This window comes from Arachis hypogaea, chromosome 20 (genome assembly GCF_003086295.3).
Source record: "Arachis hypogaea cultivar Tifrunner chromosome 20, arahy.Tifrunner.gnm2.J5K5, whole genome shotgun sequence".
Taxonomy (NCBI): Eukaryota; Viridiplantae; Streptophyta; class Magnoliopsida; order Fabales; family Fabaceae; genus Arachis; species Arachis hypogaea.
In genome coordinates, this window is record NC_092055.1 from 18,893,207 (window position 1) to 18,909,052 (window position 15,846).

The 15,846-nt window shown below is 33.9% G+C and overlaps 2 protein-coding genes across 2 annotated transcripts; one reads left to right on the forward strand and one right to left on the reverse strand.

Moving 5' to 3' along the window:
* Window positions 1-2,039: 2,039 nt before the first annotated feature.
* Window positions 2,040-5,161, reverse strand: LOC112785546 (protein FAR1-RELATED SEQUENCE 6-like). Its single transcript, XM_025829009.1, has 7 exons — window positions 5,039-5,161; window positions 4,587-4,606; window positions 3,966-4,419; window positions 3,698-3,843; window positions 3,413-3,608; window positions 2,284-2,406; window positions 2,040-2,093 (listed from the first exon to the last, which is right to left on the reverse strand). The coding sequence occupies exons 1-7, from the start codon at window positions 5,159-5,161 to the stop codon at window positions 2,040-2,042; spliced, it is 1,116 nt and encodes a 371-aa protein (XP_025684794.1).
* A 4,332-nt stretch (window positions 5,162-9,493) lies between these two features.
* On the forward strand, window positions 9,494-12,177 carry LOC112783808 (uncharacterized). The gene is made up of 3 exons (XM_025826881.3): window positions 9,494-10,365; window positions 10,862-10,972; window positions 11,582-12,177. Exons 1-3 carry the CDS (start codon window positions 9,751-9,753, stop codon window positions 11,738-11,740), a joined length of 885 nt encoding a protein of 294 aa, XP_025682666.1. The 5' UTR covers window positions 9,494-9,750; the 3' UTR covers window positions 11,741-12,177.
* Window positions 12,178-15,846: the final 3,669 nt, after the last annotated feature.

The window sequence follows — 15,846 nt, forward strand, 5'->3', positions numbered from 1 at the left end:
GTCTGCATGATGAGGCACCCGACGATCAACAGAGGAAATTAGATGCATATGGGGTAAGCTAAAACACCCACTAATCTCCATATGCGTTGTTTATGGATACATCAATAACAAAAAATAAAAATTGACGAAATATCACTGAGTATTTTATAGGGACGACTAATTGAAGACATGGCTAAAGTGGTCATCCCGACATACGATCGCAGTACAAATGGCCCAAGTTATGCATATGCCAAACTCTCTATGCAACCAAACTGGTAAGTAGAGCACACCCAACAAATGTATCCATTCGCAATTGCTGTAACATTGATATCATCTTGATAGCACCATTCTTACTTCATTATGTAGTTGGGATTGTGGCATCTATGCCATTAAATTCATAGAGACATGGACTGAAGATTGTAAACTAGATGAATGGGACGATGTAAGTTAACCGGTCACTTTGTTTTTAATTTGTTATTTGTATTTCATATTACTTTGACACTTCGAACATTGCACTCACAATGAAAACACCATGCAAGATATGCTTCGATCAATGAGAGTGGAGCTCATGGTGGATATTGTCATGGGAGCACACAATGAATCAATTGATCAGGTGCAAACTTTGTTGGAATAAAATGATGAACGTGTACGCCATAACCATCTAAGAAACAAGAAAAAGGAGGTTAAATCACCATTCACAGCACCAAGCACAAGGACATTAATGAAACGGGTCAGAAGATTACCTGTAAAGAAGAACCGGAAAGGGAGAAAGCAATAGATGTACTTAGTTTTAATACCACAAATACGTTTTTGGCATTATTTACGTGTTTTAGCGGTGGAGTTTTGTTATAACAGATAGAATAAATTTTCATAGTGAATAACAGTTATATGGTGTATTAGTTTTCAAACTCCTCTGATTCTGTTCCATGATATTAGCGATGCGTAAAAGCTAATAGTAAAAAATGACACATGTAAAGGTAAGAGTATCCATCTGCATGCCTAATGAATCACAACTAATAGAAATAACCATCTGCTAGCCTATTGAATCGAACATCCAGCCTATACTACTTGTAACTAATCTGACACACTACACCAAGACTATTACAAATAACCCTCTGGGTACCAATAGAAATAACCATCTGCTAACCTATTGAATTGAACATCCAACCTAAACTACTTGTAACTAATTATACACACCACACCAAGACTATTACAAATAACCATCTAGGTACTAATAAAAATAACCATTCGCTAGCCTATTGAATCAAACATACAGCCTTAACTACATGTAACTAAACACACATGCTACACCAAGACTGCTACAAATAATCATCCAAGTACCAAGAGAAATAAACATCCGCTACCCTATTGAATCGAACATCCAGTCTAAAGTACTTGTAACTAATCATACACACTACACTAAGACTATTACAAATAATCATCTTGGTACCAATAGAAATAACCATCCGGGTACCTAGTGAAATGAACATTTAGAGTCACTCAAATGGTAACTAGTTAAACTAAAAGCAATCAAACAATTACAAAAGCTAATATTAGGGTAACCATCTGCACATATACAGAGTTGAATATCCAGGCGTCTTCAGCAATTGTTAAATGTAGTCAAGTCAAACTAGTCAACATGAATAACCATCCAATACAGGAACAAAATAACCATCTACAACCCTAATCCGTTGAACATCCGAATTATGTAACAAGTAATTTCGTAAAGAAAAAAGTAATCACTAATGTATTCTTCCAACAAATTGAACACAACATGAATTCATTCAACATTAGCCTACAACTAGTCAAACCACATAAAAAATAGAAACACGCTGGCCACGTGCACATAGCAAGAATCCAAAGTCACAAAATACCAGTTTCATAGACATTTGACCATCAACAACTCGAACTACAAAATAACCATCAAACATACATATTGTTGGAACACCAAACAAAAAGGACCTCTAATATAACATTGCAAATTCTGTATCCAAAATAGTCTGGGTATTGCCAAAAGAGTTTAACAGGGACATGAATCCACCAACTCCTTGCGGAACAATCTACCGAGCGGGAGCATCCAAATCTACATTTCTACAAGATTCTACACGATTATCCTGAAATAAACAAACTCAAACAAAAACAAGTCATTATCGACATAATCAACTATGTACTAAAAGTGAAACTTTAAATTAATTACGATACCTACCTGGTCTGAACTCTTCTGCTTTCTCTGCATGGATTTCTTGATCGATTTTTCCAACTCATATCCGAGCCTTTAACTTTTGGCCGACCCTTTGTGGTTACCTTTGATGGACCTTGAATGTCCTCTGTGCCCACCATGGAGGAAGTCTCTGTGGCGATGCTAGTGTGTGCATCATTCAGAGCAGCATGCAACATGTCTGCTTCATCGTCACCATTCACAAATTCCTACGCAACGCTGTAGAAGTGTGCACACAACCCTCTGAATAAGTTGTGGCTCTAATACGAACGTCTCACTTTGTGACTACTCTTAATGTAGGTGTGCTTGCGCTTTATGTTCTTGCTCCAACAAGGGAGAACATAGTAGGAAGGCACTTTATTCACTTTGTAAGAGGAAAACACTACAAGACAGTGGCAACACAGTATACCTGTACTCTCGAACAAGTTGCACTCACATCAAACCTTGTGAGTCGAATGGTCAAAATGGATGTTGTGCGTAACATATCAGGTCTTCTCATAGGCTAGTATTTCCTCTTCCATTTTTACATAGGGCAAGTCACCCTGTTCATAAACGGCACGAATATTACAATCAGCCTTCTTGCCAAACTCCATTTGGACATCCCTGAACATGTTATTGGTGTACTCTTGTTGAAATTGTCTTTCAATGGCTGAGCTAGTTTCACATGGGATTACTCCTCTCGAGTCTGCAGCATCATCCTCCAGTTTCTTCTACTCCTTGTTTCCAAGCACATTGTCAAACTCGTGGATGAACTGAACCAAGCTAGCCTTGCAATGTAAGAATCCACTAAAGAATGTGTGCATACTCTCACTCCTTTGCATACTCCTCATAGTAGCCTAAAATTGACCCTCGAAAAAGATCGGCACCCACAAGCATCGGTCCTCAAACAGGTTTACACAAAACAAAACACCAAAAACAGAACCCCGCATAAGGAACAGATTTTCAGAACAAAATACAAGAACATTACAATATCTAAGCAATTACGATACATGATTTAACTTAAAAGACATGAACCTGATAGCCATGTGTTGTGATGTAGGTTGAACTCAATGAATTCTGCCCAACCATCATCAAAACCTTAAACCGACCGAGAGTTCCATATAATGTGATTCAGCTCAGCATTCAACCTTCTAAACCTAGCATAACCTCCGAGCTTATACGATATCTTTTTCGTTATATGCAGATGCACCAATGGTGGCGTGTATTGGGTAAGACCTTCCTAATTGCACCAAATATGGACCTGCACTGGTCTATGATGATGCCCTGCGGTGCAGTTCCCATGCACTTCAACCATTGCGTGAACACCCACTCGAAACTTGGGATCTCCTTGCTGCCTAATAGAGCACAGCCTAGCAAAGTAGACTTACCATGGTGGTTTACACCGACAAAAGACGCAAACGGTAATCTATGCCTAAAGGGAAAACAACCACATTTAGGAACATCCAGCTAATACAAAATAACAAATAAAAAGTAAAGAACGTCAACGTAAATAAATTTTACCGGTTCGTGTTGTATGTGGTATCAAATGACACCAAGTCTCCATAGTATTCAGAAGACGCCTTGCACCTTGCATCCACCCAAACTTCACTCCTAAACTTATAATCGTCGTCCACATTCACTGCGTAGAAGAAGTTCAGATTTGTTTCCTTCATGCGCATGAAATAATTCAGCATCTATTTGACATCTGCGTTGACATTAGTGGATCGGAGTATTTATGAGATGTAATTTCTGGCATCTTTCTCTGAGAAGCCCTGGTTCGACGGCCTACCAACCTCATTAGCCAATGATAGAAATGTCTTGTTGGATCGAATGTCTGCCCATCATTAATCTCAATCACGCATTTCGCATGCTTGGTCAACTCACTATTCTCGTGGTAGTGCACTGCCTTTTTAGTTGAACATGGGTGCGAGTGCCTCAAATCAACCTTCAACAAGACCCAATTTTGCTTCTCCGTAACAAACTTTGCATATATCCTTGCTTTGCACCCCATGACTGCAATTGTGTTCTTCCATGTCAGTGCTTTGACACGAGACCCACGGAAGCCCTCTCGATTACAATAAATAGATTGGTTAATCGGCCCCTTTGTCATCCTGTCAAAATTTGTGTTCCGTATCTTACTTACAAAACTGACTTTCTTTGCGTAGCTTGCATAAAAATCCTGGGCCAGCTTCAAATGCTCAAACCGCATCCCAACTCTTGGTATTTCATCTTCGGCAAGGTAACTGTGATTCAGTAATTGCAAATCAGTTCAAAATAGACATCATTCGATGAACATAAGGATTAATGGTCGATTCAAACATGCGGTTCAAGAAAAAATAACAATAAACTAGAGTCCAAACCTCATCAACAAGATCCATGTCATCACTTCCAAACTCAGTAATATCCGTACATTTTATGGTCTACAATCAACTATACACAAACACAAACAAACAAACTAATTAGATACCGTACTATTAAATAAATATCAACTAAAAAGATTTTATGAATACTTTTTCTAAAAATATCATCAAAAATTTATTACTATACATGAATGAAAAGAAATCATAACAATGAGACATCTACTCATAAAAAGTCCCACCTAACTAGTTAGTCTTATATTAATTATTTATATAGAGCATGCATAGATCCACTACATCTGAAGTATACCTACACAACCTAAAAGCGAGTTTTCTTCTATGCTTTGAAAAGTCAAAAAGCGAGTCTATTATTGACGGACCAGAACACCGTAAAAAAATTTTGTGAATGAATATCGTCATGGTTAAAGAATGTTGAGCTTCAAATAACCATCTCATTTATATAAAAATAAACATACGTCCCAATGCACCAATATACATTTCTTACCTTGTTAGACTTTTCACCTTCCACATTGCAAGAATTGAGAAGGTTGTCATTTGAATGCGTGGTATTGTCGTCGGTGAAGGAAGCTGGGGCATGACAAACCGGTTCAACCACATTGGACTCCATTGAAGTGGCTGTGAGAGGTCACGTATGTATGAAACGACAGTCGTTGTATTCAAGCGGTTCAATTGGAGACGAAGAAGCGGTGACGGTGGACGCGGTGGGTTGCGGGGGGCGGCATGGTGCGCGGGTTTGTGGGTTGTGGGAAAAAAATTTTCAACGCATGGCGGACTGCTCAGACGTTGGCATAGAGGGAGGCGGCATCGGTTGCAGCTGTGCGGCGATGGCTGCAGTCCAGGGCGGGAAAAGTCCAGCAAGAGTAAGAGAAGATCAACGGCTAGTTGCAGAACCTCAATTCACCAACAAAGCACGTGCTGTTAAAGGTGATGAAACATGTAACTGCACAATATGCAAATCCTACTTTTTTAAAATTTGAAATATGGTTATTATTAGAAATTAATTACTCATGCCATTAATTAAATTTAGGATTAATTTACTTTTTTAACCCCATTGTTCACATTGTTTAGCAATGTTATTGTCTACCTATACTTTTCCATCTAATAATACTAACGCTTCGTTTGGTAAAATTTTTCAAAGAGGAGCTTGTACTTTTCAAAAGCACAAGTATCTCGTTTTATGTTTGGTAAATTAAGGTAGCGTTTGAAAGAGAGATTGAAATTGGAAGACAGAAATTAGAATAAATCTCAATATTGTGTTTGGTGTAAAGATATACAGAACTGAGTTATATGTCAGTATTTTGTTTGGTTCAAAATAAAAACAAATACAAAAATAAATAAAATGACTAAATTGCCCTTGCGATAATCAGAGATTTCAATAGAAAAATAATCTTAATCTTCAAGTCACATACTAAAAATTTAGATTCAGATCAACTAATCAATTGTATGAATTCATACACAAACAACACAGAAATCAATCAATTGTATGAATCAATTCAAAGTCAAAGAGGAACAGAGAAGCCATAAACAATCAACACAGAAACTTAGAGGAGAAAAAAAAAGATTGTAAAAAAATAACTTCCATAAGCTACTTTCGAAGAGTAAAAGTTGTACTAAACCAAGTTCAAGTAATCAGTCTTTCCGTTTGCTTTAAATTAATTACTATCAAAATAAACTAAATTACTCCTTGCTTAACATGTATTCATCCGTGTTTGATGTTAAAAAGACAACCGCTTTTAGATTGAAGTTTGTAAATGGAAATTTACATAAAATTGATTTTGTAAAATTGAATTTATTTAAAATTGAATTGATATTAATGTGATTTATATTTGACAACTTTTACACTAACATAGATTATAATAAGCTAAATGTTGTTTGAATTATATTATTCAAAAAAATTTTTAGATAAAAAAACTAAAAAAAAAACATGAATATTAATTGACAAAATAAATCTTATTAATCAATTTAAATAATCTTATCATTTTAATTTAGATATTTAAATAAATCTCATTAATCAATTTTATAATAAAAATTAATATTTATTTATTAAATTAAAATTAACATATACTAGTTGACAAAATATACTTTATATCAAAAACAAAAACCATATATAAATAATATATCAAAATATACTTTATTAAATTATATTATTTATAATTTTCCTATTACTCTCACTACTATTTTATTTAGTTTTATTTTAGATTGTAAATTTTTTTTACTTATAATTCTATTGTTATTTATAGTTAATTTTTTATTTACTTTATTTTTTTTAGTGGGATCAATAATTCATATTATAACAAAATTACAATAATAAACATAGTATACAACAATTACACTTACAAATTTTAATAAAGCCAAAAAAAATTATATAGACAAAATTAAAATACAACAAAAATAGAATAAAAGAACTCATATAAACAAAAAACAATGAAAATTCTATTAAAAGTATAATTATATATATGAAAGATTTGAGTAATAAAGAAATTACAAAGATAAAAATAAAAGACAAAATTAATAGGAAGAAAATAAATTCAATCAACTAATTGCCGAACCTAATTTTCTAACTACAGAAATTATAATATTTAATTTTACGTGAACACGAATTTAGGATGTGAAATCACATCGGCTTCTCGAAGAGAAAAAAATAACCAAACACAAAAAATAAGCGTTCAAAAAACATAAAATACAATTTTTCTCCTTTTCAACGTTAAACCAAATACAGTCTTAACTTTTATTATAAATAATCCATTATTCATATCTATATCAATCCACTATTACAACTACTAACACATGCTTATAAAAAAGTAATTTTTTTGTATTATTATAAGAACACAAGTTTTTTTGGGTATTATTATGAGAAAGCAAGTTAAACCAATCAAATATACATCAGATTCTTCACCAAAAAATATTTTTGGCCCAGGTCAAAGCTACAAATACCATTTTTTATTTTTGGTTAAATATGGAACAAACAAATTTATTTTATACACTATACCACATTTGGAGACCACTTATTCTAAGTTTCAACTAGCTTATGCAGGAAAAAAAAAAACAAAAATCAAATTTTGCCCTTCAAATTAACCAGCCCCTCCAAGAATTCATCGGATCTGAACAAATTGGACCACCAAGCATCTGAGCTGCAAGCCGTTCACAAAGGGCAAAATTGCAAGGAACTAAAGTCGAGTTGAACTCATTTTGACCTCTAAAATTTGGAGTTGGTCTCAATTTCAACTTTTAAATTTTTAGTTATCCAATTAACACTCTCAAATATTGGATCGTGTTCCACGTTTGTCTATATAGTTATCTCCGTTAATGGAGAACTGATGTGACACGTTAAGTTAACACGGTGTACATTTACGTGGCATCCAACTTACCAGAATGGATGTGTGATAAGTGAATGATGTGATAAAATTTATTTTCACTCAATATGAGTCCATACAAATTAGGATTTTGACATTTACGTAGAAGTCAAATTAAGCGAAAACAACTTTTTGCCACATCATTCACTCATCACACATTCATTTTGGCAAGTTGGGTGCTACGTAGATGCACACCGTATCAACTTAATATGCCACATCAGCTCTTCATTAACGGAGATAACTATAGAAACAAACGTGAGGCACGATCTAATATTTGGAGATATTAATTGGGTAATTAAAAATTTGGGGGTCGAAATTAAGGCCGATTTCAAATTTCAGGGGCCAAAATGGATTTCAACTCAACTAAAGTCAGACTTCTTTCTGACCAAAAAAAAAAGTCAGACTTCTTCAGTTAATAAGAGATTCAATTTTTAACTAAGTTGGATTGGTCTAATAGTTAGTTCACTCGTCTGTTTAAGCAAGTGTTGGGAGTTTGAATCCCGCCTTGTGCATACAACAACTCATTGGTCAGCGACAAATCTTTAAATGGATCTCAGTACCGCAGTGGATTAATCTTTAACCTGTCGAGTTAGAAGATACCGTAAAAAACTAAAAGAATCTTCCAAAACATTAACCTACCATTGAAGCACCAAAAGAAGCGGTTCTTGCTCAAGGACTAAGAAAGAGAAGAAGAGAGTTCTCTCTGCAAAAAGGACTTGGGCATACCAATAAAAATTTGTCACGTGACAAACTACAAACTATGTAAATTGAAATAAGAATCAAAATGTTAGAATTTAGTTAAAAATTAATTTTAATATGAAGATGAATATGATGATTTAGTTAAATATTAATATTTAAAATATACTATTATATTGTAAAGTATAAAAAAAATGTTTAATACGTATTTTGTATATTATCAAAATGATGATACGTATTTAATATACATTTTATATGTTGTTAGAATGATAACACATATTATAACATGTATCTTATGTGTTATTTTTCTATCTACAAACTTCATCTATATTCAAATAAATTTATTTTCAATAAAAAATAACAATATTTTTTTTATATAAGAAAAATGAGCTGAATCTAGTAACTGTTAAAATTTGCTCTATAAATACAACTTACACCATTTAATAGCTGATATTAGATTTTGTACTATACCATTAATTTATTTAAAAAAATATTCAACTTTAAAATAAATAAAAATATTGACAATTAAAAAAGACTTGATTATGATAATTCCACGTCGTCAGTAGTAAATTTTAACTATATGTTTTTTAAATTAAGTAATATTGTTAATTAGTTAAAATTTAAAATTGTCTATTATTATTGTTTTACAAAATTATTTAATTTTTTTTATGTTATTAATTTATAATACTAAATTATTTTTTAATTTATAAATTTTAATAATATTATTATAAAAAATTAATTTAATAACCATATTAATTTATTTTTATTTTAATTAATTAATTTGGTAGGACCACGATAAAAATTAAAATAGTCTCTTTTACTAAAAAAAAAAAGAAAAAAAAAAGTAAAAAACACTTTAGTCTCTATTTATTATTTATGATGTAAAAATTAATGTAAAATTATTTTTAATGATAATTGAACCATAAAGAGAGACTGGCAAAATTTCTCCGCTGGAGCTGCTCTTGTGGTTGTAAGCAATAATCTCAGACACATAGCCTTGGTATAGGGAAGAAGAAACAAAAATGCTCCAACCTACCATACCGTCGAATCCATCGCTACCAAACAAAACAAAACCCCAAAACGGCACTGTTTAAATGCTACTAAATACCAACACCAAAATCCTCACATTCAAGAAACGCTGGCAAAAATGATTCTCACTCGTCACCACCTTCATCACCTCTTCGCAGATTCAACCCTCAACTCTTCACTCAGAAACTGCACGCCAATTCCGAACCCTTCCACTCGCTTCCGAGTCACGTACCTCAACTCGTTCGCAATTCACAAAATCGCTTCGGTTTCGACCCGACCCGCGGGTCAGTTTAGCATCAGAGCCCAAGAATCTGATGACGCGGTTTCAAAACGCGTTCTTGGCGACTTCGATTTGGACTCGGCACTCTCCGTGCTGGAATTCGCGTGCCTTCTTTCGTCGGCGGTTGCGTGGGTTGGTTTTGCTGTGATTGCTGGTTCGGCGAAGCAGGGGTTCTTGGTGGCGATTGGGGAGACTAGGGTTAGGGTTGTGGTGGCTGTGTGTGGGGTACTCATGATGGTTGGTGGGATTGCGATTGGAGCGTGGATTCGGAGGCGGCAATGGAATCGAGTTTGTGGCGGAACGGGAAAGGTGAATTTTGTTGGGAGGATTGAGAAATTGGAGGAGGAATTGAGGAATTCTGCCACTGTTATTAGGGTTTTGTCGAGGCATATAGAGAAATTGGGGACAAGGTTTAGGGTCACTCGCCAAAATTTGAAGGATCCCATAGCTGAGGTAATTATACTATTCTTTCTATCAAGAATGCTCGTGTTTGGCAATTGTTTCACATAAGGAATGTGTTCGATTTGAGTTATTAGGAATTTGTAGAAATTGGAACTTGTTTGCTAATCTAATGAGCTCATATAATAGTTACTGGGCTATGATTTATGGAAGATCTTTGTAGATTGAAATATCAGTGTATCGCATTAGGTTCCTGTGTGTAGGTTACTTGCAAAGCAAGAAATTTACTGATAAGTCATAATAATGAGATTAATTATAATGAGCGAAATACTCTGAAAACATGCCGGAACCATTTCTCCAGGTGTAAGCATGTCATGCTGTCTAGCTGACAAATAAGCGCAATATAGCTTTATCTTGTAAAATGGAAGACTCGGGAAATATAGCATTTTCTCATTATGATCATTTCTGGTGACCGATTAATATTTAACACTTTGGATTATTGCTAGAGAAAATGGTTAACAGAAAATAATTGTTCATTTGTTTCTTGCAGGCTGCAACTTTGGCACAGACGAATTCTGAGGCTACAAGAGCACTAGCAGTGCAATCAGATATGTTGGAGAAGGAACTTCGCGAAATTCAAAATGTTTTACTAGCAATGCAGGTAATCATCCCTCCAGTATGTTATTTAAACTTTCCACAGAAGATTTTATGTTTAAGTGAATGATGATGATACATACCTGGCAGATATATTTGAGAACCACAAAATAAGTTTCAATGTCACGGTTGTAGTGTAGATTATTTTTTTCTTGAATATAGGAGTCATATTAGTGTCTTAGTTGAATCATTGTTAGCATACTTTAGCACAAATGTAGAAAGTCCTAGTTACTATAATGGTATCACTTTTGTGTACTCAGTTTAATGGCAGTGGATTAAATTAAATGCTTCTCTTAATTACAATATAGATTAAATGTTAGAGCTAGGCATAGCTAAAATTTTTATTTGTTTAATGACTTAATCTCAGTGCAAAATTCTCTTATATTAGCATTCTATTAGGTATTTCCATATCCAATCAGAGTGGTTTTTTTTTGAGACAGTTGGTATGGCAGTTAACAGTTCTTGTTTACATGGCAAAACCTAATTGAATGTTGAATGTCAGTATAAAAGGGTTTTCCACAGGTAGTGCATACATGCTGGCAATTGTTCTTGTTATCTTTGGCTGGGTGGGATATACCATCAAGTTTGACTTGATTGTATTTGAATGCTCATGTAGGAACAACAGCAAAAACAACTTGATCTGATTCTTGCAATTGGGAAGACTACTAAGCTGTGGGAAATCAAACGGGAAACTAGTGAAGAACATGAAACTACATTAGATACACCTAACTTGGCTGAGGGCGAGGTAAAGCAGAAGGAAGTTCACCAAATTTGAGGTTTAAATTTAGCTGAGGAGAGGAAAATCCTGGATCCTAGAAGTGGCAATTGGAAAATGGTGAAGATTTGAAGTCACATGTCTTTGTACAACATTGTTACATTGTTGCTGTGTATACCAAATGATCAATCATCACAACTGAAATTACTTAGGAGTTTAATTGGCATACAAATCATGATTACTCGTTTTTTTTTTTTTTTTTTTCTATTCCCCTCGGTTGGAAATAGTTATACCAAACTTTCCACGAATATAGGTGAGGAGAAATCACTTGAAACAAATTAAGATTGGAGAATGACTGAACTCCATTTGGTGCCCTGGTAAAGCTCAGAATTGTTTGAATTTGTATGTACTTTTTGATTCGGTCTGTAACGTACATTGTCAATATTTGTTTTGAGGAAGCATCGTTAATAAAAAGGTCAATCTACACTTTTTGTATACAAGTTTGTGTATCTGGTGAAATTGTGCTTTAAGTATGTTACTTCTTACTTCTTACTAACCTTTACGTTGATTAGTAGCATGGTAATAAGGAGTTTAGAAGTGATTTTATTTAGGTTAAATTACACAGTTGGTCCCTATATTTTTAGTGAAATTATAAATTGGTGTCCTTATATTTTTAGTGAAATTGTAAATTGGTTCCTACACTTTAAAAGTTTGTAATTAGATTCCTAAAGAGAATTAAAATTTGCAATTTAGTCCCTGTTGTTCAAAAAGTATTTGATTTAACAAAATATTCTCAGCATATTTTCTATTTTAAACATGTGAGCTACACATGTTTGACAATAGAGATCAATTTGTAATTTTAGTGAAAGTATGGGGACCAACCGTGTAATTTAACCATTTGAAAATGACCAAAAACTTCCTAAGCTATCTGAACCCACCCTGCCACTCCCTAGCTCTCTTACTCTCACTTTCTCACTTTCCAAAATGACACCCCAACCCCAGCGTGCTCTATTTCTTACTTCGGCTCACCATCGTCGTACCTCTCGCCTCCGTCACCGCGCCGGATCCACTAATAAATTGAGTTGCTATTTTTATGTTGATTTGTTCTCTTACATTTATTGGTGTCCAGTATTAAGATTGAAAGAGAAGAAAAAGTTGTCTGATGAGAGAGACAAGATGGAGGCAAGAGGCGAGACCTGACTCGTGAGCACAAATGCAGTGGATCCGGCGTGGCGACGGTGAACCGAGGTGAGAGATAGAGAGCGATAGGATTGGGGTGTCAGTTTGGAAAGTGAGAAAGTGAGAGTGAGAGAGTTGGGGAGGGGCGGGGTGGGTTCAGATAGTCTAGAGAGTTTTTGGTCATTTTAAATGGTTAAATTACATGGTTGGTCTCCATACTTTCACTAAAATTATAAATTGGTCCCTGTTGTCAAACATGTGCAGCTCACATGTTTAAAATAGAGAACATTCTAAGAATATTCTGTTAAATCAAATACTTTTTGAACAACGGGGATTAAATTGTAAATTTTAATTCTCTTTAGGGATCCAATTATAAACTTTTAAAGTGTAAGGACTAATTTGCAATTTCACTGAAACTGTAGGGACCAACTGTGTAATTTAACCTTTTATTTAGGACGATTGCTTCATTTCTTGGGTGATTAGTGCTAGAAGAATAGCGAGCTAGACCGTTTCTACCCTTTTAGCTACTCTGTTATGTTGACCGTGCACTACTGCAGCGAGCTCGAGTTTGACGGAAAAAGTTTACTGGCAGTGGTTTGTATGATTTCCGTTTTTATTTCTAGAATTAAGTATGATTTTGGTCTTAATAATTTTATCCCAAAATCAAAATTGTCTTTAAAATTTATTCATCCAAAATTGTTGGTGAGGTTATATCATATACAACCGAGGGTGTAAAATTTATTTGTAAAAGTCTAGTTTCTTTTACTATTTCTTGCACGTTGTCATTTGCAGAGTGAAAAAATAGATTATATCAATACATACACAAAGATATTTTAAAAAGCGTTAGTAGTATTTTATATAGGCAACCAATGATGGTTTTCAATGGTGTGATACAATTTCAATTAATGAATGTGGCTGATGAAGCCACTATGCTAGAGATGTTAATGATTTATAGACAAAATCAAGCTCATGTGTCGATCCTAGAGTTGTATATTGAGTTCGAGTAATTGGCTATTAGCCACAAAGCAGACAAATCGTTGTTAAGTGAAGGAGACAACATAAACTGGGAAGAAAACAATAGTAACAGTAAAGAAGAGTTCTTAGCCAACAATGACATGTTGGGAGGAAGCGACGGAAAGGACGAGAGTACTGATAGGGAAGTTTATGCTTCAATAAACACGGCTGTAAGCCAACATTCTTTCGATGTGCCATCTTTCATGAGTGCTTTGGATTTCGACGCTATACACACACCAGAATTTGCTGAGTTTGTAAACCTAAGTATGTGACTCTATCATTTTCTAAAGAATGTTGGTTAAATTACTTTTTTTTTTAAAAGAATGTTGATTATTTCAAGATTTCGCATGTCTTTAAGTAGTTGTTAATAAGATTCTTTTGCACAAAAAAAAAAAAACAAATAAGTTCCGTTATTTTGCTTGATATTGTAAGTGCATGAAACAAAATGCCTACAAACCAGTGATACTAATTTTTATTATATTTCTAGATTTCTAGTTATTACCGCTTCAGGTTGCATATCGCCCAGCAGCTGCTTAAGCTGTGCTACTTTCATTTCTTTATGCTTCTAGTGTTGCTTCCAGTTAATCCACCTGAAAAATTAAACTTTCTAATTAGAAACATAACAATAATAATTTAATATTGTAATACATCATGTAATAATTCTATTTCATGCTTGAAGAAAAAATTTTACCTTCGTGCCAACGGAAAGACTCCATCTGGAGGAACGGGTGCTGGAATCGGAGCTAGCCAAGACATTCACTCCCATGTCCAGACATGCAACAGCACTAGTGAACCATCCATCTCGTTCATATCATAATGTGAGGCTCGACATAACGACTTATATAGATACGCCAAACATGCTGATCCCCAACTATAAGATCTGATTTCTGAAAAATTCTTCAACAGGGGCAAGTACTTGCAGCTCACTATCGACATCGACTTGTCAGGAAATAAAATGGTATCAATCAAGCAGAATATGTGACATCGAACATAGCGTTGCACATACTCTACAGTGTCCAACGCCTCCGTATCACAGATTTATCTGATCCATGATAGCTTGATCGCGCTAGATACATGACCATACTAAAATATAGATTGCAAATGGTTCAAAGAAAAAGAAAAAGAAAGTTCTAAATGAGCTAAAATTGATGTGTTTTAATTAGGTAAAATTGTCTTTGTGCATGTTAATAGTTGTGCTAATATACAATTTACTTTTTTCAATTGAACCTTTTAGATAGTGGATCAGTGGTACAATTAAATTTCAGTCTTTATCATGGACAAATTATGAATTATCAGTTTAGAGATTCCAGGAAATAAGATAGATTTTTCGGTATTTATTTGAATGAATTTCGGTGCAATTAATGCAATATTTTTATTATTTTAATAGAAATGAGATTACTTTCTAAATTGTGTTGTGTTGTTCCATTTATCAAGTTACTGTTGGTTTTTAAATTACTTTTTTCAATTGTTTAATGGTAAATAGTTTCAGGTGGGAATGTGAACAAATTTCGATGCATTTGTTGTTTCTTAAATATATTAAACCTAAATAATATGAACTTTGATTAATATGGCTTTAGATTTTGCAACACAATACAGAAAGGTTCATAGAAGTTTAATTTGGCAAAGAAATTCATCAAAAACTTCGATTGAATATTTATAAATATGCAAAGGATGTGTTTGTTTTAACTATACAGTATACAGATAATTCAATACTCAACTAGTGTAAAAATTCTTAACAATTTACAACATTCAATTTATACACTTTTTATATCTCCTAATGAATATTTACAGAAAGGACTTGAATCACTTGATATTGCAGCAGATGGCTTCGAGAGTCTTATGGCTTTAGATTCAACAATGACTTTATTTTTCAATTGATTTATTTCGTTAAAGAGAACAATCGAAACATATTCCACTCTGAAACGATCAACTTGTTGTTCCTACAATTAAAATAAACTTATTTTTAATTCATG